This window comes from Gasterosteus aculeatus, chromosome 11 (assembly GCF_964276395.1).
Source record: "Gasterosteus aculeatus chromosome 11, fGasAcu3.hap1.1, whole genome shotgun sequence".
NCBI lineage: Eukaryota > Metazoa > Chordata > Actinopteri > Perciformes > Gasterosteidae > Gasterosteus > Gasterosteus aculeatus.
This window is the reverse complement of record NC_135699.1, coordinates 5,882,168-5,907,588: the sequence shown is the minus strand read 5'-3', so window position 1 is coordinate 5,907,588 and position 25,421 is coordinate 5,882,168. Positions and strand designations below refer to the sequence as shown.

Sequence of the window (25,421 nt, the reverse complement as noted above, 5' to 3'; positions counted from 1 at the left end):
ACCCTCACCTCGCCTGCTGGGGTGTGTTTGATGTTCGTGTGTGTGTGTGTGTGTGTGTGTGTGTGTGTGTGTGTGTGTGTGTGTGTGTGTGTGTGTGTGTGTGTGTGTTGGTATACATTCCAATGTAAGTGTTTGGCCACATCTACTATTTACAGTCAAAGTGAATGTTTTCCCTGCTGTGCACGTGTTTGTGATCCAGACTTCTCCCGGAGCAGACGGCGTTCTCCAGCGTGATGTGGCTGCTGCATTCGGTGGAGGCGCAGGCCGGCAGTGCCCTGCCTCGCTGCGTGCTCCGCTCTGCCCTCTACCTGCTGGCAGTGACGCAGGATAAGAGCCCCACCCTCGACGCGGTAACTAAGAGCACTTAAACCGTTGCTTACGAAAGGAGCCCAGCAGATGGGCAGAATCGAGGTACAGCTAGAGAAACGTTTAAACTGTGTTTCAGGCTTTTGGGTACCAGTCCGTGTCTGGCTAGTACCACTTCAGTACTCTTCTACAATAGAATATTTAAATCTTAGGCGAAAAGTACTCTGCCCTAGTTTTACATTTTCTACTTAATATTCTCTCTCCAGTGAGTCAGCCTAACAACATGAAGGGAAATCCTCAAAGCATCTCGGGCAAGAGAGGTTTCACACGAGCACTGCTACGTGAACGTGTCAGTGCTTCATTGAGATGAAGGTGTACAAAGTGATGTTTCCTCCTGTACACAGAGAACGAGAGCAGCATGTGCTAGAGCCCTAGTTCTGCACGGTTTTAATGTGGGAACCATGAAGGACACGCTTTACTTAGAACCAAAGCTTGACAGCTCATATTAATCTTTTGATGCAAAGTCCATATTGAGCTACATGACTCGACAGTGACGAGTGGTAATTAAAGCTCACCCGTTTTCCACAAGCTACAGGAATAATTTAAAATGATGCTCTTATATTCAGTTTCAAGCACAGTACAAAATACCAAATAGCAGTGTGCAAAGTACTGAACTGAAACGGAAACTTGACTGAGACCTCCTGAAAGTAATGTTGCAAGGTGTATCAGTACTAAAAAGGTAGGGCGGTACCCGTACGTTAAAAACAGTACTGACCGCATGGGAGACACTCTGCACTCTCACAGACTTTGAGCGCTCCTGCTGACTCTGTGAGGGTTTAGTTCTGTGCCATTGTCAAACCGTTGAGTGTTTAAGGCTCTCAGACAGACCTTTATGAACCCTTTCCATAAACAAGTATTTGATGCTGACCCAAGGGAATTACCTGTAAAGCCTAGTTTATGCTTCTGCGTTTTCAGAGCGGCGCAGACGTCCCTTGCGTCGCTTTTCACACCTCCTTGCGTCCTTGCGTGTGTCGAGCCATTTTTCTAGGCTACGCAAGCAACGCAAGCCTCCCACAACGCACAAGGCTGCGATTGGTCCGCTAACTACGTCCTTTACGGAGTCTCACATTTCATAGCCCGATACCGCCATTATTAAAACGAAGAATGTTTACGAGAGAACGGATCAAATTTAAGAACTTTTGTCGGAAGAAATGCGTAAATGTGACCGCTTCTACAAGCCGTCATTGGCGGGTTGTATAAGCGGGTTGGATTCACGGAGGGAGATCGCCGTAAAGTGCACAAAGTTGTGGAGGAAAATACGGGACAAATGTGTCCGCGATGAAAAGCAGCAGTGGCGATGCACGGGGCAATAAAGTCTATGATAAATAAATAAATAGACGTGACTCTCTAGGTCGTCTTCAACAAAACACGTCACTCCGGCTGTTGTTCTGGCGGTGAATTGCTCTGCAACACACGCAGAACCATGAATTGAAACGAGTGCGTCGACGCAACGACGCAGACGCAAACGCAGAAGCACGCGTCAGCCTTAAGCGATTGCAATGTGACGTCAAAAACGGGATAACCAATATAAGCACAGAGGCGTAGGAAAAGGTAAACAATGAGGACGGCACACTTGTGTTCAGAGTGTCATATTTAAATGTATACTTTTCAAACGTCAAGAATTAAAGACACACACAAACACACAAATTCAGATGATATTTATTGAAAGACATTCAAAGAGTAAAATATTAAATAAATACCCTCCATTGTAAATCGTATCTTTTGACGTTGTCATGGTGACGTGACATGTAGCAAAGTGTGGTATCATTCATATTTACACCATTTCAAGCCTTCACAGACTCACACGTAACCACTTACCAGGGGATGTCAGTTAAGTCCCTGAGGGTTCAGCGTTTAGGGGGGAGATTGGAAATGGGCCTCAGGTGCAAAAGCTCTGGTTGGGGAAAAAAGGTGCCAGAAGTGAAATCTGGAAGCAATTTGGCTACATTACATAGCTGTGTATAATCAAGGCTATGATGGCACCAAGTGGTTTTCATTGATATGTTGCTAATAGGCTAGAACACCAGAGCACGAGGTCGGTGGACCCACCAATCAGCAGCGGGTATTTTTCCCACTGCTGAATAGTGTGTACTATGAAAATGTGTAAGCTGGAGATTCCAGGTGGTGTCTTATGTGTCTGTGACTTATGGCTCTGCCTTGCTGAGGGTTTAAAAGCACATTCAGGCTTTTCTTTTTAAATGGTTAGTGTGCTCTTCCCAAAGAAAGGGCTTCAGCTTATTACATTTTTCTTTCGCAACACATTCAAGGCTCCTCTGAACTGCATCAGCAAGGCACTCTCCTCCTGCCAAAGCTTCCCCTCCCTCTACATTCGCCATCCTGCTCTCCTGCACTTCATCTGGCGATATCCAGGTCTAGCAGAGAAATACGGGCCTCTGGTCCTGGAGCTGTGGTTGACCAAGAAAGCTCAGCACAGAGATGCAGAGCCGACCCCGGTGAGGGCTGATTGTTACTTCCATCTCGTCATTGGAAACGGGTTAGAGAAGGACAGGCACAATTTCTTATCCTCACGCACTTTACTTGTTTCACTAATTAAAACTTGGGTAATTCATCTTAGAATTTGTTTGTCATATTCTAGGAATTTTCCTTTACATCCAATAGTTCAACAGCTCCTGTCAATGACAAGCTGCTAGAGCAGCTGTTAGAACTAACAAACTAACCAATGTAATAATTCTGGGGATTGGCTTAAGAGGGAGGCCTAAAATGTTGGCAGCACTAAGGGGAGTTTTTTGGTTGGCAAATAAAAACAGAAAATGCTTAACATGCCTGGTTTTTCCACATTTAGTTAATGAAATTGTTAGTATGTGTTTTTAATTTCTCTTTGAGGTCTCACAAAAAAAAAAAATTGATGTGAAATGGTTGGATTTCATTACTCGGTGTAGGCGGCCACTGCGGTGAGGAGAGAAAGCCATGCAGACGAAGAACACAGAACAGGCACGGAACAGGAGCCAGACACCGAGACCATGGAGCTGCTGACTCTGACTGAGGACCACCCGGCTGTCATGTTGACCCTCCTGGTAAGAACTAGTTTGTGGAAAACGCATATTCATCTTTAACCTATATTCATTACCGCTTCACTCTGTAAAGACAATACTGGTATACAGAGGTCTTAATGGATCTGTCTAAGCCTGTCTGTATGTCTGTCTGTATGACTACAGGACATGGTTTGCAGCAGGGAGGCGAGCCTGGCAGGGCGAGCCCTGGCTGTGCTGGAAGCTCTTATTTGTCGTCAAAGAGACTATGACGCTGACTTGTGTGCCAACCTTAGGCCAGCCCTGCTGCAGGCATTAAAGATGCTCAGCGTGAACATGGGACAGGAGCTTGGACAGGGACACACAGCACAGGGTAGGATACATAAACACACATAAATATATAACTATTAAAGCCATTCATGAAGCATCCCCGGAGAAAACATTTTGAGGGAAAAACCATCACAGTCCTGCAGCTCCTGTAGCTCAGGGAATGGATGAGAATGTATAAATAATGATGAGCTGTAGTGTTGCAATAGAGAAATGTGTGTTAGTTGCCAGGTTTTGCTACTTAATAGATTTTGCCGTCGGGAACTCTTGAGACATATTGCTGGCAGGTGAAGAAAAAAGAGCTGAGGAACCTTCTGCTTGTCTCTGCTCTTCCCAGTAAAAACATTCTGGCGTTGAATAAAATATGAGTGAGGGTAGAATTGGAAATGTAAACCCAAAACTTTGGTGGAATCTAACTGCCACTTATTAGATTATGGAAGCAGATCTAGCAGCCACTTGCATCTTTAACAGGATTTGGCTGATGTCATTTTAAACACTGAAACAAATGATATTGGGGTTTTAAACAATATGGAAAGAACAATTGCCAGACTGTAAAACATCTATAAAGTCATGTGCATGGATTAAATGGGTCACTGGGCTTCATTTTATTTGGCAACATGATGAAAAGGCACTTTAATTTCCTCATTGGAAAGAATAGGTATGATTTATGTTTGTTTGGTCGTCTGCTGTGCCAACATTTTCCCTCTGATGGTTCTAATTGTTATGAATGAATAAATAGAGACATCATTGAAGGTGAGCTCATTACGGTCACATTAAGAGAGAGGGAAATTATGAAAAGGCTCTCAGATCTTTTATCGTCTTACTCCAACACTCCAGAGTTCATGTTGGATTGAGTTTGACACTTCATTGATCACCAACTGAGAATGCTTTACACGGCCCGTAATATTATGCCGTACTAATATCTTTGCCCTTTAAAGGTAGCACATGTGGTGGTGTAATTCGTTTTGGTTGTTTTGCCAGGCAAACTTGGTTTAGCTGAAATGTAATCACGAAGTCTCCCTTAGATCTTGGTTGTTTCTAAATTGGATTGAAATGGAAAACAGGTCCCAGAACACTTGTCGCTTCTGATTAATGTTTGAAGGGAAGAACCATTAATCCTCCGTTAAGACGAATCCTCCCAGCATCCTTCGTCGGTGCAGGCGGTGAGAAATGAGGGAACTGTTTATCTAGTTCCCTTTCCTGTGTGAAGTGCATATTATTGATTTAGTTTCAACAGATAGTATCTGTCTGCATGAGGTTGCTATTATAGTCTTTTTGTGTTCCTACATCCAGTGATTTGCAGAAGAAAACAGTGTCGGCTTTAATGTAAACTAAAAATGAGAAGTGCACATTTGGGAAGATATCTCAAAGAGACAGTTTAAATCTCTATAGAATCTGTGGCATCCTAAAAAAAAGTCACAAGCAGTCTGATGCGGGTGACTGCGCTTTATCGTTACTTCTGGACCTCAGTTCTGCGTTCGACACTGTAGATCATAACGTGTTGATTAGGTGGCTACGGGAGTGGGTGGGCATTTCTGGCATAGCATCTGGCTGGCTTACCTCGTGCCTTGCTCACACAAACCTTTAACGCCTCTGAGAGGGAGTTTGTATCTGATACGTCTCCATTGTTTTGTGGTGTACCACAGGGCTCGGTCCTGGGGCCTTTGTTATTTTCTCTTTATTTGTTACCATTAAGACAAATTATAAAAAGTCATGACGCAGATAATTTACAACTCTTTCATTTAAACCCAGTGTGTTAACTTCACAGTAACTAGGATATTTGTCAATCACTGTGACTAGACAGCAGAAAACTGCTTACAACTGAACAACAGTAAGACAGAGTTTGTAGTCATTGCACCTAATGATCAAGCAGAGTATTGGTCCGCTCTCTTCTGCTGCCCGCTGCAACGAAGGATTTTCTGTGATCGATCCTTGTCTTTTGACCCCCATACTAAGCAGCTGTCTAGTTCCTTTTTTCCCACATCTTTAAACTCAGATCTGTGGTCTCAACCGCTAAACTTGAGATGATCATACATGCATTCATCTCGTCACGCATTAACCATTGTAAATTACGTTTTTTCATCACTTAGTGTAGCTGCTCTGAACCGTTTACTCAATCGACGGTCTCACTTCACCCCCATGCTGCGATCCCTCCACTGGCTCCCAGGAGCTTTTAGTATGCACTTCACAATTCTCACTCACGTACAGAGCGCTGCGCGGTCGGGCCCACGCCTCTGTAGCTGATTTACTCCACTCCTACGCACCCGCTCGCACTCTCAGGTCTGATGTCTTAGGTCTTCTGTCTGTCCCTCGTACACGCCGTGGTGATTGAGCTTTTGAGGCAGTAGCTCCTCTGTGAACGTATTCACTCAGCAGCTCAAAACACACCTTTAAACTGGCGTTTTTTACCTTACAAAACGAATAGATTACAGTTAATTACAATTCCATTGAATCAGTCGTTTGACAACATTTGAGTAAAATTACAATTCAGTACGATCAAGACGGCACAATTCAAGTTCCCTCTAAAGTTAATGATTGTTACTAACTAATAAGGAGAAACCACATCTTCTAGAAAGTAGAAAAACACTTCTCTGTAACTGGAGATGCCCTAAATACAAAAATAGTTAAAAGTTATTCATATTCATTCTTTGATTTTTATTTAAAATGTTGGCTTGTCCAAATAAAGTCAGGTTTTGAACACTCGGGGTTTGATTCCCGGACGTGCTGCGCAGTCCAAGCATACTTGGCTGTTGCTTTTGGTCAGGGCGTCTACCAGAAGGTGGTACTATGTCTGTGTACTTGTTCAGGTTACACACACCAGGGGGCCAGCGGGGGATTCGCTAACCGTTGCTGCGGTTCGTCTCTGCCTGCTTTCTGCTCATCGCAGACCCCGGGGGGATCACAGCCCGCCATCCGTGCATGTGCTCTGGCTCAGCCCACTGTAATTTGCATTAATATACACTTCGTATTAGCCTCTAATGCAGCGGCTTTCCACGGGGAGACATTTTAATGTAGTGCACTACTGAAAGGCTCGTCTGATCTTCCTGCTGCCGACTTCCTGCTCTTTCTCCCTTCCTCAGGTCCCGTCTCTCCTTTCCCTCTGTTTCTTACTCCCTCAACCCATTCTGGATTCAGACTCTGAATATCACTGTTTTAAAATGCGCACAGTATTTTTGTTGCATTTGTGAGAAAGATGTGCTCACGCCCTTCTTCTTCCGGACTCCTCTTGATAACCTCTGTGTGCACTTTGTTCGTAGACCAGAAAGTGCATTCTCTTCTGTCATTGCCAGTTTAAATGTCCCCGACTTGAACTGAACTGGAAACCTCTGTGGGAGCATCAGCTCCAGATGACTGCACCTCTTCCTCATCTTCGTCTCTCCCACACGCACACACTGTTGACTCGCTTCATTCTGCTCATCGTTTTATTACCCTGGTCTTCTATCTTCCGCTGCACTTTCTCACACTGTCTTAATTATTTTAACTTTTGAATACATGTGATCCGTCTCTCTTTGATCTTTGTCCCATTCGTGGTTTCTGTGCCGCTCTGTTACTCTCTCTCCCTCTCTCTGTTTAGCAGTGAACTCACTCCCTCTGGTGCTGAAGCTGCTTTGTGCGATGCAGGCCAGCGACCCGCCTTCATCTTCCTCCTACAGTAAGATGGACGGAGTGCACTTCAAGCTGCTCTATCACGGTGAGGTCGAAAAGGTGCCGCCGGCGGGTCATAGTGGGCTAAACGCCACACCGCCTGACACCTAAACGCTGTTCACATGTGAGGCACGCGCCCCACGTTCAACCCTCGCTAACGACACACAATATGCATTTGGTTATCCGCGGTCGTGAAGACAGACTCCTTCAGTTCCTCCCTCAGGCAGCCACCTCAATGCGACATTACAGACACATGATCATCCAGAAACTAAACACATTCAACACGTGCTCTCACCTCCCCCCGCGTGCACGTATATTCGGTATTTAATATCCTCCTCAACAGGGGAGTGCTCGCTGATGAGCCGCAAATGAATGTCGGGCAACTTTAAAGCTCTGAGCTCTTACGATTAGAATCACATTTGTGCGTCTTTATGCCTCGATGTCAACGCGGCGTCGTCCCTCTGTGACTTGTTTGTTTACTGCATTAGTGGAACTCATTTTATGTGGGTAGTTATATTCTCCAGCTTCTCATCTATGATATATACACCGTCAGACCAAATTAATTCAGCCTATACCGACCGGTAGGAGACGTGACGTGACTGTAAATGTTTGTCTTTTTTATGTCTGTATTATCGTGCCTCGATGTCTCTCCCCTCTATAAGAAACGACGAAACACCGAGCGAGGCGTCTGTATTGAATTTGTGTGCTTGTGTGTGTTTCAGTGAGTAACGTTGCAGGGCGGCTGAAGCCTACCGACACGGGGAGCCTGCTGCCTGCCCTCAGCTACCTGTACTGCTGCCTGAGTCTCTCCCCAGCACACTGCACTGACAGAGGTTAGGTACACTCTTCTTCTCCTTGTTTGTTCTGCACCCTGTCCCCGCACACCGCTTTGTATATCGGAAGCGAAAAGCAGACCTTAACATCCCAGCATCCAGCATTGACACATAGAGGAATTAATCGTCATACAAGCTGACACCTGCTGTGTATCATTACATGATGGTCAAGTTGGAGAGAACATTTGCACGAGCTCAGGCGCATAGACAAAACCACCCGTGCACACATACAGGCAGTAACACGGTCAACACACGTAAATTGTCAGGAGGGTGGACACAGTCGGTCTATTTTTATTTCCATTTTGCACTTACTAGAAAAATAACACATTGAGGCTGGAGAATTGTTCATACGAAAAACAGAAATCCCTCCTGCTGAAACCTACACAGCATGTACAATCTGAACCAATGAGCGCAAACACAGAATAAATAACCACAGCAGCAGTTAATGAATGTGATGGGAGTCATTTACAGCGAGCTGCCATCAACAGGCGTAATAACGACTCGTCGAACTTCCCCCTACCAAAGACATCACTTATGGGAAATGACATGTTGATTGCCATTGATTTCATTCCACGCTAAATAATTAAGAAGATGCGAGTCAGCCGAGGTCAGCAGCAATGAGCTGCTTTGTAGTTAATAAGGCGATTCTAGTGGCCGGAGAGCAAGCGTTTCTTTGTGGAGCAGAGCTGATTATGCCCGGGCCATTTGTTTTCTGCTGTCAGCTACCAACATTCACCTTCTGCTTCCTCATCACTCGTGGTGAGTTTACAGATGCAAGTAGCTTCAGCCTCAGGCTCGATGTTCTTTCAACTGCTGGTTGTAGATGAAGTCAAACCAAAAGACACTGTGTGAGAGTGAGTGTGTCGAAACGTGGGCCCATGTGTGTGTTCGTGGGGTCGTGTGGAAAGGTTGGTGGATTTGTTTTGGTTCGCAGAAGAGCGTGTGTGGTTGCCCGCAACATATCACCATGCAGACCAGACCAACTGCGATCCTCTCACACTCGCGCACATACACACTGGAATACCAGCACAGATCCAATCAAAGTGTGATAACGTGGTGCTTTGTCCTCCCCAGCTGTCACCGTGCTGCTGTCCAACAGTGGACTGACGGACCAGCTGCAGGCGGTCTTCTCCTCGTCCTCCTGCCCTTCATCCTCTCCTCCATCAGCCTGTCCCCCCTCAGCGCTGCTGTGCTGCAGCCATCTCCTCCTGTCCTCGCTCATTACCTTGCAGCGCGTTCACTCGGCTCAGGTACACACTGCAGCTCTGCTCTGCTCATATCACAGCTTCCTGGAGAACTTCATGAGGGCACGTAGATCCATGGAGAGATGGAGCGTGGATTCAGATGTGAACACGGAATACAAAACACTGTTTGATGCATATCACAGTCAGGATAAAACAAGGCGCTTTCTTCTCTGCTCTCTGCTGGCACCGCAAGGTTGATACATTCCAACTTGCAATGCAATGTTTTAATAGGTTATTCTCCCCTCGCCTCTCTCTCACTCTCTCTCATTATCTCTGTTATTTAAGGTCAAAAAGAGCATCGGCTGGAGTCTGAACGCAGCCGTGCACCGACTTCTTGTTCAAAAACGGAACACAGACAATCTCTTGCTGGGTAAAAAAACTTACATGATTATTTTGAAAACACCTGACAGCAGGTACGAAAAGAGTTCATCTCCAATGCAAGTGTGGTGTTTCAAGCAAGTGTGGGTAAGCTGAGAGTGTGTTCCTGAAAGGATTTGGTGCTCAGCTCCTGTTTTTCTCTCTTCCCCTATTTTGTTTTTGTCATCTCAGTTGTGTGCATTCTCTTAATGCAGCATCTTCTCAGCTTTACCCTTTGTGTATTTCTTGCACTACTCCTTTTCACACCATCCAGTGCAATTACAGACACCGAAGGGTTGGTGAAACCAAGACGGCTCAATGCACGTCAGTAAAGCTTTTCAGGCGTCTCTGATTATTGCAGCAACTGTCGCGACACTGCGAGAGCTCTGAGGATAGACAGGACAAATGAGGTTCACCTGCAGTTGTTTCTGTGTCTGTTTGTTAATTCTTCTTTATGCTTGGTTGAAATACCCGAACGCTGGGCATGAATTTAGACTCACTTTAATTATATTAAGCTGCACCACTGGGGAGACAGATCATCCCCGCTGCTCCCGTCTGTGTCTGTCAGATGGATAAGTGGCCTGTCAGGGTTGCTGTGATGTATCGGCTCCGTCCTCTCTTTCCGTCTCCCTCTCCTCACTCACTCTGCCTCCCTCCCAACCTCCCTCTCTCTCTCTCTCTCTCTCGCTCTGTGCTGTGTCTCTCCTCCCTCTCTCCTGCTGCCACTAATTTAGTCCCTCAGAAAGCTCTAATCTCAGTGTGCATGGCGTTCGTGCAAGCGCTTGGCGTTTGGGTGCCTTTGTGTTCTTTGTCTCAATCACTACGTGGGTACGTCATTCTTTGTGACCTTCCTTCAACCCTGTCTGTCACTGCCTCGCACACGCTCCCTCTTGCTCACTCCGCCACATGTTAGTTCAGAAATCGCCCTCAGTTTCCTTAACTGTGAACTATGGCTTTTTATTCCCTTTACATCTTGTGTTTAACATATTTTTTTAACTACCCCATCTCACTCACCCAGTGCACTCACTCCCTTAGTTTTACAGCCCTTATCTCCTCCTCTCTTCCCATTTCCCTCTCTCTCCCTCTCTCTTTCTCTCACTCTTTCCAGTCAGCTACCTGAATTTGCTGCAAGTTCTCCTTGATGCCGACCTGGCATCAGCAGTGGTGCGTCTGAGTACTGGTCCTGGCCTGGTCGGTTCCAGACCTCTGGGGGTGGAAGATGGCGCGTTGTACCCGCTCGGCTCCAGAGGAACCCAGTGCCTCTCGACTGTCCTCAGTGGACTCCTTCTGCAGGTTGTACTACTTTAAACTTGAACAACTTAAATGTTCTGGGGGGATTGATTGTTGTTGTGTGTGTGTGGTTCCAAACACTTTGTTTGAACTTCTTCTTAATGGTAATATGGATTTAATATCAAGTTACACATTTCAGTCTGCTCCAGGAACTGCTATTGCAACATTTTATTTATTTATTGTTTGTGAATAACGGAGAACACCATCGGCAAATTCTCTATGCTACCAGATGAATTGTTTTTTACAGCAATTGATTCTGAAATATCGTTGTGTTCCTTTTCAAGTTTTCACGTAAACATTTCATAGTAGAGCTGTTTATTTAATGAAGGATTGATGGACAGAGGTACATAATATAAAACTAAAGGAAAATGATTTATATGAGATACGAGCCCCGAGGAAGACATCAGACTCGTCACTCTAATGCTGTGTTTTCATTCTGATTCATCCTAAACAAATGTGAATAACATTATGTATAGAAAGGTTTATTTAATGTGTTAATCATTAATCATAACTATGCGCACAAACAGCGCTGATCATAAATGCTGATATGACACCTAACGTCTTTTGCTTTACTTTCACTCATCCGTTCATTCTGCAGATAACATGAAGCCGACAGCTTAACTGCATGACACTGAAGCTGCCTTTCCCAAATAAGGTTTTGCTGGGAACGGGATTTCTATTGATTTAGCAGTTAGCATAATGGGATGGCACACTTCTGCAGAGAAAGTTATGGCATGTTAGCCGATGTATTGACTCTGGTTGTTTATTAGGAAACGGGGGTGACTGGTGTCTCGCCAGCGGTCGTTTAACAGTAAACTGGTGAAGCGCTACTTCCCCTGGGTGGCAGCCAGCTCGGCAAAAGCTGAAATCATAATCATCCAGTGCACAAAATAAAGCAGTAGGCAGACCCCTTATCAAAACACAGGATAAATTATCGTTATTAACTTCACGGCTTTCATACCACAGCAGTCTCCACCTGGTAATTCTTAAAGATCAAAGCATCACAAGACACGGAGCCACTACTACTACCACTACTACTGTACATAAAGATGAAGCAAAGATGAACCTCTACTGCCGACACTTTGGGAGCCGACTCTAGAAACAGTCACACAATAAGGGGTGCACTGTTTCTGTATCACTGAATCTAATAGATCGGCAATAAAAAAATCCCAAGGCTTAAGGACTTAGGGGTGGTGTCGATGGCAGAGAGATGCTTCTGGGATTCAGCTCACTTCTGACACAAACATCGAGACACAATTGACCAAACACCTCTATCGGTATTGAGATGGCGTTTGACTATCGGTGCGTTTACAACATATCCAATAATAGCTAGAACACTGTGATGAGTTCAGACGGATACATTACCTCAAGCAACGCAAAAAGGCAAAAAAGACCAAATTTATTACATCTATTTTTATATCACAATATTAGTCATCGTATCTGGTCCAGCCTTAGAAACAATACAACGCTGTCTTGGCAACATCCAATTCTTCTCCCATTTTCTCCAGAAACAGTGGATTATGTTCAAGTATTCCTCCGCGCAGACGTCTTAAAACTGTGCATTTGTTTACTACTTCATCCCAGCAGTGCTGGTCGTTTTGACTAAGGAGGACGAGAAACTTGTAAAATGTCGGGAGTGGATGCTGTGAATTTACACCGGCTTTCAGTAATTTAGTGTTTAGAGTGACAATTGATTTTTGACTCAACAGGGATGATTTTACAGCTCAATGATTTGTTTTGGGTCATTAACACTTTGCAGCCAACACAAATTTGTTACACCGTCACACACACAGGTCCACAGACTCGAGGAGGTGTGCGATGTATTTCAATGGGTAACCAGAGAGCCTGGAAAGTCTCCCGCTACTGACGTGTAATACCCGGCTCGTTTTGATGCCCATTTGCATGCAAAATGCAAACCGTGTTGTGAAACCCTGCTACAGCGGCCAGTACTACACCATATGGTCAGGATAATGACACCGGCTCTGAATGCAATTAGTCCGGATTCGATCGTGACAAGCAAACAGAGAGAGCTCAACATATATAGTTTAAAAAAGATGCACTTTAGGGTCATTTGTGCATTTTTCTTGTTCTATCCACTGCCGATGTAGCAGCAGCCCAGCGTCTGGTTCCACACCAGTGGCATTTCTTCTCTGAGTAAAAGACTTTAGCAGTGAAGTGAGGTTCCGCTTCACGCTCCGCTGCTCTGTAGTCTGCTGTTCAGCTCAACTTTTTCCACTAAATGCTCGGGGTCGTCACCAGTGGGAAACACTGCCGCTCCTCTCTTCTACTTTCTTTGACTACTTTCCTCTTTTATCCTCACTTTCTGGCCCTCCTTTCTCTCTCCTCATTTGCCGTTCTCCCCTCTTTCGTTCTCTCTCACCCCCTCTTTTTCCCTCCTATCTCCTTCCCTCTGTCTCAGGGTTAGGGTGTAACTCCAGTGTGCCGTCTCTATATCCGCGTGGCCTACTTCAGTATTTTTGGACACGACATAGTGCCGCTGTGGGAGAGACATGCATTATTAAACCCTCACTCATTCGCTCAGACCGGTGTTCTCTTGTCCTCCCTTTGGTTTCTTGGTGCCGCTCCGTCCACTGCGTCCGTGCCTGTCCGTGTCCATTGTCTCCACGTCACATTCATGCGCTCTTAGGATGTTGTTCCTTGCTCCTGTTTCAACCCGCCGCCTCTCTTCCTCCTCAGAAGCACGAGCTGTTGCTGAGAGCCTCGGTCAACTGTCTAAGCTCCCTGCTGGGCTTCCTGCAGAGGAGGAGTCCCCCTACAGGTACCAGTGTTTGCGTGTGGGGGATCTGTGCATTTGGGAGAGAGATGAAAGTGGATACGTAAGTGTGCAAGTTAACTCTGTCTGCAGCACTGTAGCGTGCACGTTTGGTTGTGTTAGTCTGAACATCCCTGCTCTGTGATTGCATTGCACCAGGGACATTTAAACAGGATTGATCAGTACAATACAGAGTCAGACGGCCTAACAAGGTTTTTTTTTTTTCTCCCGGGGGTATTTTTTGTGTCTGGGTCATAGAAAAGTACGTGGCGAATCAGCCATATAGTCAATTCCTCGTCTACTTCCTGCTCAGCTCAGGGGACAGCTCCTGTCTGCACCCTGTCACTCTCAGGCTCATCTCACTGGTGAGTGGTTTTACACACACACACACACACAACTCAAATTAATTTATTGGGTACGGTTCTGAGCAGCAATACATATTTGATATTAATGTCATGTAAAGTTAATGGAGGCAATATGAGAGTGGTAGGGTATTTGGATTGCATGAGTCTTGAGAATGAATATAGTGCAGTTTCATGGAGACTGGAAAATTAAATAATTCTTACCATTATTTGTGTTGTGTGAGCAGCAATAATTCCTAGAAGAACACACCAATAGTATTCATGACATTTAAGAAGCAAATATTTGAGGATTGGTGATATTTGTGTCTTTACTTTCTCAGCTAATCCATCAGGCTGTCCAACCTACCACGAAGCCCACACTTTCTTTTTCTTTTCTTTCTATTATCTTTTAACGAAAAAATAATCCCGCATAGCAATCCGATTCCAGTGAGAAAACCACTTAAAACGCTGAGCATAGAAGCTAGAGCTATTGATCAGTGTAAAAGTGCTCCGCCACATCACCTGGCGATCGGGACAGAACTGTACCAGGTTTCGTTCCAGTCATTAAAAAGCAGTGTGTTTTTATACATTCGGCTGCAGGATGCAAAGGATGCACTACAATACGCAGTTTCTTTATGTAGAAAACATAGAATAACTTTATATATACCTCCAACCGCTCCAGTTAACCGCACATTTAACCATGACGAGCTGAAATCCCTCTTCACTTGTTTTAACTTTTTCTCACTCTCCTCACTCTCTCGTGTATGTTAATGACTACACACGTGAGTGTGTCCGTCACTGGTGTTTGTGTCCTCTGCAGCTCCTGCAGCACGGCGGTACTTCAGTACCGTTAGAGCCTTGCCTCCACCAGGTGATGGAGGCGGCAGAGAGGGGGAGGCGGGAGGTGCTTAGTGAGGAATCAGCGCAGGCCCTGAGGCTGCTTCTCTCACAGGTACACACACACACACACACACACACAAAATAATGAACACTCCCACAGCATCACTTTGTCATCCTGTTACCCATAAATATCTACCTGCCTTGAATAAATAAATTATAAAATACATAATTTTCATAGTTCAGTATCGGTCAAGTTCACGCAGGGTTTCTGCTCCTTATGCAAATAAAAAACCAGACACCTTAGTTTCTTGTATCTTGCAGCAAATTCTTTCTCTTTTTTTCATTTTATGGTGATTATTCTCAAACCCTTTTTGAGGCGAGTGACCAAGACGCACATCGAACCCAAACGACATCTTATCTTTGAGGCATTCAGGTGATAAATACATAACTGAATTACTAAACACGTAACTAATTTCACTCAGTGAGGAACCTTTCTAAGCAAATTTGACAATTCAAATCTCATCCCTAAATCCTAAACCCTCAGGGACTTAACTCACGTCGAGTGTGAGGGTCTCTGAAGGGTTGAAATGGTGTAAATAGCAATGGGACAACACTTTGCTGCAACATGTCATGTCACCATGACAACGTTAAAAAAATATGATTTACAATGGAGGGCATCTATTCAATACGTTTTACTCTCTGATTTGAACGTCTTTTAGGCTCTTTTCTTATAAAATTAGAGGTAATTTTATACGTTTTTTTTAACATGTTGTCAAAATTGCTTTCATGACAACAATTAGGGAGACCGACAATCACCGCAGGGGAGAAAACACGACGGGGGGGGAAGTCCAATACAAAATAAGACAAAGACAAACCAACACCGGGACAGTTAATACGGTTGTAAATCTGCTGCAGTCCCTGTGACAACTGACACTAATCGTTTTGCAGGGGAAGCTCTCTGTCATGCTCACTTATTTAGCACTCTGCAACTGCCAGGTGTGTGTGTCAGCCTGCCTTTGAAGAATGTCTTTTTGTTTTTAACGGTGGGCTACGCAGGGTTCGCAGCACTGATGTGGTGGCGAGCAACTGTTTGCTGTGTACGGATACAGTGTCTCCCTGAGCGCAGGAGGAATGCTCGCACACAGCCGCTCCGGCCATTGTGCTTTTAGTGCACGTTCGTGCACGTTGCCGTGCGGCGCTCATGGCCGCTCCTTCTCCTCGCTGCCTATTAACCTTTTAGTCCCAATTATGCCCTGTGCGTTTTGTGTTTCTCCCTTTTCCTTAATGTTAGCACCCGGCACCATCCCCTAATGCCTCTTCTCTCCCTGTTTTAATTTAATAAAGTAAAAAGTCTCCGTCTCTCCCTCTTCTCATTCAGATCCAGAGCACTGTCCCGGGGCCGCTGATGAAGCAAAGAGTGACGGCTGTGATGGAGTCCCTCGACCTGCAGGCGCCGGCCGAGAGCTGCAGCCCCGGTCGGCCCGGCAACGTTGTGTATCCCGCTTTACCTGAAGTGAAACACTTGTGAACACACACACACATGCTGACACGATCACAACGATATCTCTCCCTCAAACACGCGTCATTGTGTCTCTGATAAGCTGCAACGCACACATACTCACACGCACCATGAGAGACACACATAGTGCACTTCAGACATCAGCAGAGGATCTTTATTGATTTTCTCCGTCATTCATTGAATGTCGCTCCTTTTTTTTTCCGCTCAATCTCAGAAACAGTTGATCACAGGCTCGTTCTTGTGTTCCAGTCGGAGTCGGTACTTAAAGGGTCAGTACATCTAACGTTCTCAATGACTCTCACATTCTCCCTCTCGCCCGCCCACACGCTCGCTCTGTTCAGATGGGTCTTGGCTTTATCGCTACAATATCGCAAAAACAATGCTCTCATATCACGTTTATTTTAGATGAATGAAGGAAGCAGTTGCTTGATATATACTCATTAAATAATGTTTTATGGCACTTATAGTAAACCGAATACACACACTGAGCTGAAACCAAAACTAAGATCTCTGTTTACTTTCTGCTTCCAAGCTCCTTAACTCTCGTCCTCAGGCGCATCGGAGACGTGTCCATCTGTTTGACTTTACCGTGAAGGCCGGCTCATGTCCCGGGACACTGATTTTTCTCGTGGCTGATATTGTTACGCCATCAAGTTGGCAATCGGTTTCATTGTTCACTTTTTGCTACATACGTTTACTACATTGCTAGTGTGTTGTGCGTTATTCACTGGAAGTATTTTGAGAGTATTTCAAGTTTCAACAGTTTGCGGTTTTGGTGGACTCTTTGTTCATTAAAGATCAAAAAGACATGTTTCGTTATTATAAATGCACACCTGAAAAGCTTTTTACACACTACACGGGTCTCTCAGACAGAGAGAGATCTCCCTCAGATGTTCTTCTGTTCTATTAGAATTTGTGCCAAGGTGGAACCTGCCATTAGTGCCGCCATTTATTATTGGGTTAGAGCCGAGTCTTTCACATGGATTCTGTAACCCAAAGGTGAAAAGGACCCTTTTGACTTCATAGAAATGATTCATGCAGGCCACGGGAGCAATTGACCGGATCATGACAGCGATTAACTGCATCCCACACCTCAAGCCGGAGCTGTGCTTTAATATACTCTGGGAGACGTCTCAGTCCCACTGAGGAGGCATCTTTCTGCCATTAGCACCTTCCCAAGGTTTGTGAGAGTGTTTCACCCTGCAGCCCACCGCCCGTTTTATTGTATTGGCGATGTGCATGGAAGCTTGGATATGTCCAAGTGTGCAGAACATTTATGATATACATTTCTGGGAGTATTTTAACTATTCTGTCAACTGATGATCTCTAGATACGTTCGATAGTAGCCCCAGGAATATAAATAAACCACATTGAAAAAGTAATTTGGTATTAAAGTAAAAACCGTTTGGTCGTGATGATTCAATTTAATTAAAAACCAGATCAAATAGGGAATTTCTTCCCAAATACGTAAAATCTCAATTATTAAAATCACATGAGGGAAACGGAACGGAGCCCACGCTCTGGCGGCGCTGCTCTCTAAATCCTCCGTGCGGAAACAACATCCTCCCCCCGCTCAGCGCCCGCTGGCTGTCATTCGTCCTGCGCGAGCTGCCGGTGCGGTCGTGGCGCTGGAGGAGTGGAGCAGCGAGAGCCGCGTGTAAACCAACACTTCCACCTCCGCGTTTCTGTCACCTGAGGATCTTCTGGAGGGGGCAGAATTGATCGTCTCGCGTGGCGATAGAAAAACAACCAGGTTGAATCGCACTGCTTTGGGGGAAGACGAGGTTCGCTAACCCGCTGCTTTGTGGCGCCGCCGTTTCTCGCTCCAACGCGGTGAGTGATCCGCGAGTTTCGTGGCCGTGTTGCTCAACGCTTTTTACCGGCTGTGCCACCTGGACGTGCCGGTGAGTCGGGATGGAGGGGGGCGGACACAGCGGCGATCGGATTCGATGGCCTCGAGGAGCGACTTTAAATGCTTGTTTAATTCCCCCGAAGCCAACGTGGTGAACCGCGCATAGATCAGGGCGACGTAGGTCCCGAACTGACGGGCTCCCTCGTGCCGAAAGCGTCTTTGCTGCGTTGGCATTAAGTGAATTAACTCGTCAGCTGCAGCCGGAGGGGCTCGCGCAGTCTGTAGTTGATTGTCCACATGACGGCGTCCATCCAGGCTGTGTCATCATCAGCATTACGCATGTCCGCGGCGGTGCCTCTGCATGAACGATAACCGGGAGAGCGGCTCGCAGATGTGGGCAGAGAGAGAGATGATGCATCAGTCAGTCCTTGAACCTCCTGCTGCACAGCCAGCTGTCTGATGAGCGTCACACTTGCTCCATCTTCTCTGAAGTCTCTGTTGGTTTCAGCTTGAAGTTTAAGTCAGTTTGGACTTTTTCCCTCCTTGTTGTTGAAGATGATGCCCATGTTCCTTCTCATTCCTCTTCTTGTCATGTGGGGGTTTCATGGTAGAATACCAGATAACGTGAGCAGATTGCTTTCTCCCCCCCCCCTTGCAGGGGATTCAGAGAGGAGCCATCTCCCCGGGTGTGCAGTATGATCGGACATGCAAGACTGCTTATCTGACGGATCTGGAACCACGCTCTCCCACACAGGAAATCAAACGTCAGCCTCTCTGCCACAGCGGCTTGTTGTTGGCAGAAAGAGAAGATCTCCTCCGGCACAACTGATTTACGTGGGCTCACCGTGCCTCAGATCTCCCCGGGGCGAACGCACCTCCCCAGGCGTGAGTTTCCTTCTTTGACAGACTCCCGCCCTGGACGCTGATCGTCAGAAGGTCTTGTTCTGTCCTGAATGATGGTCAGAAAGGTTAGGCGGTTATGACCAGTGTTGGGCAAGTTACTGAAAATGAGTATTTAGTTACAGTTTTTTAGTTACTTATTTTAAAGGTAATTGAATTACCAGTTACTGTGTATCAAAAGTAATTAGTTACTCTGGAAAGTCTTTTAAGTTACTTTTATGTCTGATTTTTAAATGTAATGAATATAAATAGTACTAAACAGTCAAACACAATAAACATATTTTTTAGACCTATTTGTTGTAATCAACAGGACTACAGGCCTTCAAATCAAGCAATAGTACAAAAGTCCTTTTTAATACTTAACTTAATACAAAATAACTGTTTGAGGCATTTGCCTGAAGGCAACTGACTCCACAGTTGACATGATGCATCTCATCTTCAACATGGCGAGCGATCAATCTATTCAGCTCTGCCCGGTTCATCGGCTGCACTGCAGTCCGTGTGAAGTGGAGCCCTGGTTGTTTGCGTGGAGCGGCGCCTGCAGCATCCGCGGGGCTGCGCTCCTTCGTCATGAGCGACGCGATGCTGTTTGCGTGCACGTACGCGACTATTCTGTGACGCACAACGTTTGGTGGCCACAACTATTTTGTGCTGACAGGCAGCTATTTACTTACTATTTGCCGGCCCTCCGCTTCGCGTCACAAAAGAGAGTAACGCGAGTAACAAACTCATTTCAGTAATTGTAAATCCGTTCATTTATTTTTAAAAATACTTTGTTACATGCTTGTTATCGCTAAAAGTAGTGGAATTACACAGACCGTGGAATTACTCGGATTACACTCCCAACACTGGTTATGACCATGGGCAGAGATCATGTCATGTCCGTGTCTCACTTCTCCCCAAGCGTGTGAGGCTCCAGGAGCACTGGGGATCCACGGGATCTAAGTGTGTGTCTCAGTCAGGTGTAATCTGACCTTCGCCTTTGCCACTTTGGGGATGATCGATCCGCTCCGGATGTCCATCTTTGTCTTAACAGTCCCAGCACTTTGGCCAGTTGCACCGAAACGTCAGCTGTGCGTTGACTGCGTTAATTTGTGCTCGCGGCGATAACCGCTCTTCTTTTCGTTGCCCATAAATATCTGTCAGAGCCACATGGATGCGTGGAGGACCATCAGACCGGGGAGGGACGATGCGCCTTTTCTCTTGGCTGTAATCTAGAAATGGAGGCTTTCGACCAGCACTTAAGGATATTTAATGCTGCATCTCTCAGAGCCGGGAAACCACCCAAAAGATGTTCCCAGAACGCACAAATTGGCCTTAATCGAACGCTGTCCTCACTTCAGGGCCGCTGCTTCCTGCTGACTCCTGTGGGTTTAGTTATAAACGAGAGCAGTAGAGACCACCACCTGTAACCAAAGATGTGCACAAAAAAAAGACCCCCCCCCCCCCCACAAAATCTGGAGCTCAACCTTGAGTTTTGTGGCGCTGCTGCAGATGTGCAAGAGGAAGTGGATCCGTGTTGTCAGCAGCTGTGTGTGTGTGTGTGTGGGAGCGAATGCTTCCCTCTGATTTAAGTGAGGTTCTTCAAGGGGCTCGTTCGGTCTCAATTAGCATTCACGCCCCAGACAGTTTGCGGGCGTCCCGGCTGGTCCTGCAGGCTGAGGAAATCGAGTCCCCGGTGCTCGTTATGCTCGCTGGTCTCTGTGTGTCTGAGTCTCTACGGGCGAGTGGGACGTTCATCAGGAAAGCTGTAATTTCCTGCCTCTCCCGGCAGGCCGCCGCTGCCATCGTAGCTTCTTAACCTCTGCGTCCCTCTCGCGGTGTCATTGATGGAGCCTCTTGCTAAATTATGCACGACTCATGTGAATTGTATCTCGTAGCTTTTCAGCAACATTGTCTTTCGCCCCGGCGGCTCCCTGCAGGTCCTTCTGTTTCTCCGCTAATGTTTTCTTTGAAAAAGAAAAATGGGCTTTCATCAAATTTTCATTTGAGGAGGCGCTATTTTTAGCTGTTGAATTGATCTTCTCCCTCTCGCACCTCCCCCTTTCAAATGCATACGAAGCCTCTGAGGGAAAGGAAGTTGCAACTGGATGAAAAATGTTCGGTACGACCAAGGAGAGGGAGGGATCCTCTCGGGGATTATGCAAGTATCAGACATCAGATGTGTCTTTCTGCAAAGGAGCCCCTCTTCAAGCGCCGGCTCCCCTCTCGTGGTCCGTATTGACCACTTCTCCCCAGCCAGTCGCTCTGCTTCTCAGAAGTATCACCGGAGAGGACGGGGCCGCTAAAGCAAAACTGCGTCATGAATGAGAAAACTGTTTTGGGATGAAAGGGAAATCTATCACAAGAACGCGTGGTCGCTCACAGGCTGAACGATTCTGTTTTTGGAGACGTGCGACCTTTGCTCCGTAGCCTCAAACAAATCGAAATCGCAATGTGTGCGCGCTCAGTGTCTCACATGTCGTGCTTTCTTCTCCTCCAGCAGAGAGGTCCTCTCCTTCCGACCCCTGCTGAGCATGCGGGGGGCGTGTGCACTGGTCCTGGCGCTCGCCGCCGCCCTCGGCTGGGCGGACTCGGACACACACCAACTGAGACATGACCCCAACTTGGACATCTGTATCCTTCTGTGTGTGTGTGTGTGTGTGTCGCCTTAAAATGTGACAGATGGCCTGAGCGTGACCCGTTATTTGTGTGCGTGTCCTCCTGAGCTCCTCTGATCAGACAAGCGGCTGTTTGAGACCAAGAGGAAAGATCAACTGAACGCGTTGAAGAACCTGGTGGAGCTGAACGACATCAACCAGCAGTACAAGATCATAGACATCATGCTGAAAGGACTCTTCAAGGTGTGTGTGTGTGTGTGTGTGTGTGTGTGTGTGTTATTGCGCTCAATTACAAACAAGACTAACTCGAGGCTCGAGGGTCTTGTGCTCTCGGCTGATAGAAGGAGGCAGAGAACCCAAAGTCCAGAGAGAGTCCAAAGCATCACAGTCATCGGCATGTTTCCTCGCCTTCGTTTGAATGTTCATGCGGACTCGGCTCTCAGAGGGCGGCCTGCGTCTCTGACCTCCCAAGGACAACTACCGAAGACATTGTCAGCATTTCTGTATGTGTGTGTGTGTTGAAAAAGTGCTTCTCGTTGGGTTTGTTTCTATCCGCCCAAGTGACAGCTGACTAATCTCTCAGATTACTTTGTTTTAACCACCATATGACAGAGTCTGTTCTCCCCACTCGTTGCTTTTCCTAATGAAATCCTCTCTGAAGTTAATCCCAGCCGGCTCGTGTAAAATGTCCTATTTTCTTTTTTTCGATACCAACTACTTTTCCCCTTGAATTACAACAGCAATTTAAATCCCCAGCTCACGGCGTGAAGTAAACAAACCTGCCTCTTGAGTTGTTATTCCTTTTTTATTTGTATTCCTAAGGTGTTGGAGGACTCTAAACAAATCCTGGTTGCAGCCAACATGCAGCCTGATGACCCTTTTCCGATGGACGATAAGATCAAAGAAGGTCTGATTCCCTTTCACACCTCCGCCGTTTCGTCCTTTCCTTTTTATATTTCCCAATGTCGTCTTCTCTGGCTCCACTTGTAGAAGCCTCTTTTACAGACTGCGTGTCTTTCTAACCGGTTTCTAGAAGCTCCCCCTCGTGTCACTTTCTTTCTCATCATTATCCCCCTCTGGCTCCTATAATATCAGCTGTAACATCCGGACGTCACTGAGATCATCTCCACGATCTTTCAGGCTTTTTAACGGCGGTTTTGTAACGTTCCTCTTATTTCTTTTGATTGACCTCCTCCCGTGTCCACCCGTCCGCCTCGCTGCAGCTTACTCCCACGTGGTGGAGAATACCGCCTTCTTCGGCGACGTGGCGCTGCGTTTCCCCCGTATCGTCCACCACTACTACGACCGGAACTCCGACTGGGACGGTCTGCTGCGCTGGGGCCTGAATTTCTGTAACCGGACCGGCGTTTTCACAGGAGGAGCTCACCAGCATGTGCTGACCCTGGTAAGACCGCACAGCACACACATGCACACCCCCCCCCCCCCTGTTCTCATTGTCACTAATGCTACCTGTTGATGGGCAGTGCCACAGTTGTGATGTCTCCCGTAGCAGTGATGTCAACAGACAAACAAAAAGGAAATACAAACTTAAAGGGGCTGAAAGCAAATACAACAAAAGTCCATGAGGATTCTTTTGTTGCCATTTCTGCTTATTTGAATCCTGAGCGAAATGTTTAATGCGTCTTTTTCTGAAAGTCTCAATGCAAAACACATTATCCGTGCGTGATGAAATGATCCCGTGAGAAAATGGAAACCACTTGCCGTATGGCACACAGTGGTCACGTCCTCCGTCCCCGCTAAATGTGTCATTAGTTGATTTGTCCCAATGGGTTGTGCCCTTTTGAAACTTAAAGGAGCAAAGCAGATGAAACGGTATTCTGTGTGTGTTAATGAACTAAACTCTGGAGGGAATAATCTGTGACCTTAGCAATGTGTCAAGAGGATTATATTGTGGATTAATTCTGCGACCGGCGGCAGCAGTGCAAGCCGGCTCCAGGGATACGAACATTAATAACGCATATCATTTATATGCATCTCACCACCAAAACATCTCGTTATGTAGAAACAAGCTTGTTTGAGTCATTTAAACCATATGGCTCCACTCTTGTATTAACAGTAGAACCATTTCATTCTAATTGTGGGTTATAAAATGTTCAGAGGCCACCTGGCACCTTATTGCTGGAGTAGAACTGCCCTTCACTGTCTTTCTCAAGTAGCTCATAGGGCCTAAAGATGAAAGGATGAGATCTACCAGCAGAGTAGGCGACGTGACCGTGTCCTCATTTACAGTCTTTACATATCTCTCCTCCTCTAGTCCTCATTTGTCACCTCTGCTCATCCCTCAGATGTCACAAGAGCTGGGAATAACGGAGAAATCCCCCGACTTTATAAACCCCTACCGCACAGAGAGAGACGATGTAAGTATGATGCACACAGTGTTTCTCCTCAGCGCGCCTCCAACAGTGCCAGCCACCATCTCTCTAACCCGGTCTCGTCCGCTTCAGGTGCTTCACACAGCCGAGGCTTTCCAGAAGATCCTGCGGGAGGAGGAGAAGAGGAGGAGGAAAGAAGAGAAGAGGAAAGAAATCAGGAAAGGCCCCCGCATCTCCCGCTCTCGCACCGAGCTATAGCGGAGACGAGGGAGGGAGGAACATACGCGCAGTACTGCAACGGGTGGCTCGTACGCGTCGGCTGCTGGGGCGACAGTGAAGGAAATCAAGGCTGTCCTCGCTTGTAGAAGGCCAGGTGCTCTGTTGAAAACGAGGGGGGGAACCACCAAGGTTCCACACAACAACAAAAAAAGTAACGTGGAAACGTCCGAAGTGCTGAACATCTACAGTGATTGGTAATTGTATAGGAGGCGAAGGCGCCTCTGGGAGAGGGGTTGATAAGGGAAGCTCGTTTTAATTACGTGTGGAATATCATTTACTTCAGTATAATCTTTAAGTGCAAAACCCCACTGCAATGTGTCTAGATTTAATCCCATTTGCTTCGAACCACGAGTGTTTCCCAAATCTAAATTTGTCCTCACCTCATTCCTTTTGGATGGTGTCTGTTTAGGTTGAGCTTGAATTGATGATTGAATAGTTTTGTTGTCACTTGTTCCTTCAACTGAGATTGGTTTGATATTTCTAGAGGGTTGTTTATCAGTTGGCAGATTTATGTTCTTTGTCGCTGCCCAAAGGTTTTAGGACACCATATTACTGTTTCGTTTGCATCTTTTGAATCACATTTGCTTCATCTGATCATCTCTATTTTCAACCCATATTTCTGTCTTTTCAATTTAGTGACATTTAGTTGATAATTTTTTTATCCTGTTGGAAATGTGTCAGCCAGAATTGTAGTATATGAACTCATTTTCTGTTTATTGCTGGAAATTAAGATATTTTAATGGTTTAGATATATGTAATTTAGATTGATGTGATTTGATGAAATTCTATTAAGACTGTTATACAAACCACGTGTGTATTCAGAGAAAGAATCATTGCTGCAGAATGAACAAGCCATTTTGTTATCAAATGTAATGAAATACAGTGACCCTGAAGTCTCGTGTCCGCGCAGCGTGCTTTGTCGGCCAGCAGGG

General features: G+C 46.1%; 2 protein-coding genes across 7 annotated transcripts in view; both read left to right on the top strand.

Annotated features, from left to right (window-relative positions):
- Positions 1 to 17,330, top strand: part of mei1 (meiotic double-stranded break formation protein 1) — a 39,452-nt gene extending 22,122 nt beyond the window's left edge. For 2 of the 3 annotated variants that reach the window (XM_078084622.1, XM_078084620.1), the window contains 14 exons: positions 200 to 350; positions 2,634 to 2,819; positions 3,267 to 3,401; positions 3,543 to 3,729; positions 7,258 to 7,374; positions 8,051 to 8,161; positions 9,236 to 9,411; positions 9,691 to 9,775; positions 10,871 to 11,055; positions 13,750 to 13,831; positions 14,084 to 14,190; positions 14,987 to 15,118; positions 16,385 to 16,500; positions 17,079 to 17,330. In XM_078084622.1, the coding sequence (XP_077940748.1) occupies positions 200 to 350; positions 2,634 to 2,819; positions 3,267 to 3,401; positions 3,543 to 3,729; positions 7,258 to 7,374; positions 8,051 to 8,161; positions 9,236 to 9,411; positions 9,691 to 9,775; positions 10,871 to 11,055; positions 13,750 to 13,831; positions 14,084 to 14,190; positions 14,987 to 15,118; positions 16,385 to 16,500; positions 17,079 to 17,118 (1,810 nt within the window). In that variant the 3' untranslated portion in view covers positions 17,119 to 17,330. The remainder of the gene's footprint in view (positions 1 to 199; positions 351 to 2,633; positions 2,820 to 3,266; positions 3,402 to 3,542; positions 3,730 to 7,257; positions 7,375 to 8,050; positions 8,162 to 9,235; positions 9,412 to 9,690; positions 9,776 to 10,870; positions 11,056 to 13,749; positions 13,832 to 14,083; positions 14,191 to 14,986; positions 15,119 to 16,384; positions 16,501 to 17,078) is intronic. The other variant, XM_078084621.1, reaches the window with a different exon arrangement.
- A 605-nt stretch (positions 17,331 to 17,935) lies between these two features.
- On the top strand, positions 17,936 to 25,386 carry ccdc134 (coiled-coil domain containing 134). 4 transcript variants are annotated; one of them, XM_078084624.1, is made up of 8 exons: positions 18,104 to 18,358; positions 19,036 to 19,262; positions 21,763 to 21,893; positions 21,999 to 22,120; positions 22,700 to 22,784; positions 23,101 to 23,282; positions 24,184 to 24,255; positions 24,343 to 25,386. In XM_078084624.1, exons 3-8 carry the CDS (start codon positions 21,794 to 21,796, stop codon positions 24,466 to 24,468), a joined length of 687 nt encoding a protein of 228 aa, XP_077940750.1. In that variant the 5' UTR covers positions 18,104 to 18,358; positions 19,036 to 19,262; positions 21,763 to 21,793; the 3' UTR covers positions 24,469 to 25,386. The 4 variants fall into 4 exon arrangements, with proteins under 4 accessions (XP_040047438.1, XP_040047439.1, XP_077940750.1 ...); XM_040191506.2 differs by having other exon boundaries at positions 18,111 to 18,358; positions 21,760 to 21,893; XM_040191504.2 differs by lacking the exon at positions 19,036 to 19,262 and having other exon boundaries at positions 17,936 to 18,358; positions 21,760 to 21,893.
- The last annotated feature ends 35 nt before the right edge of the window (positions 25,387 to 25,421 follow it).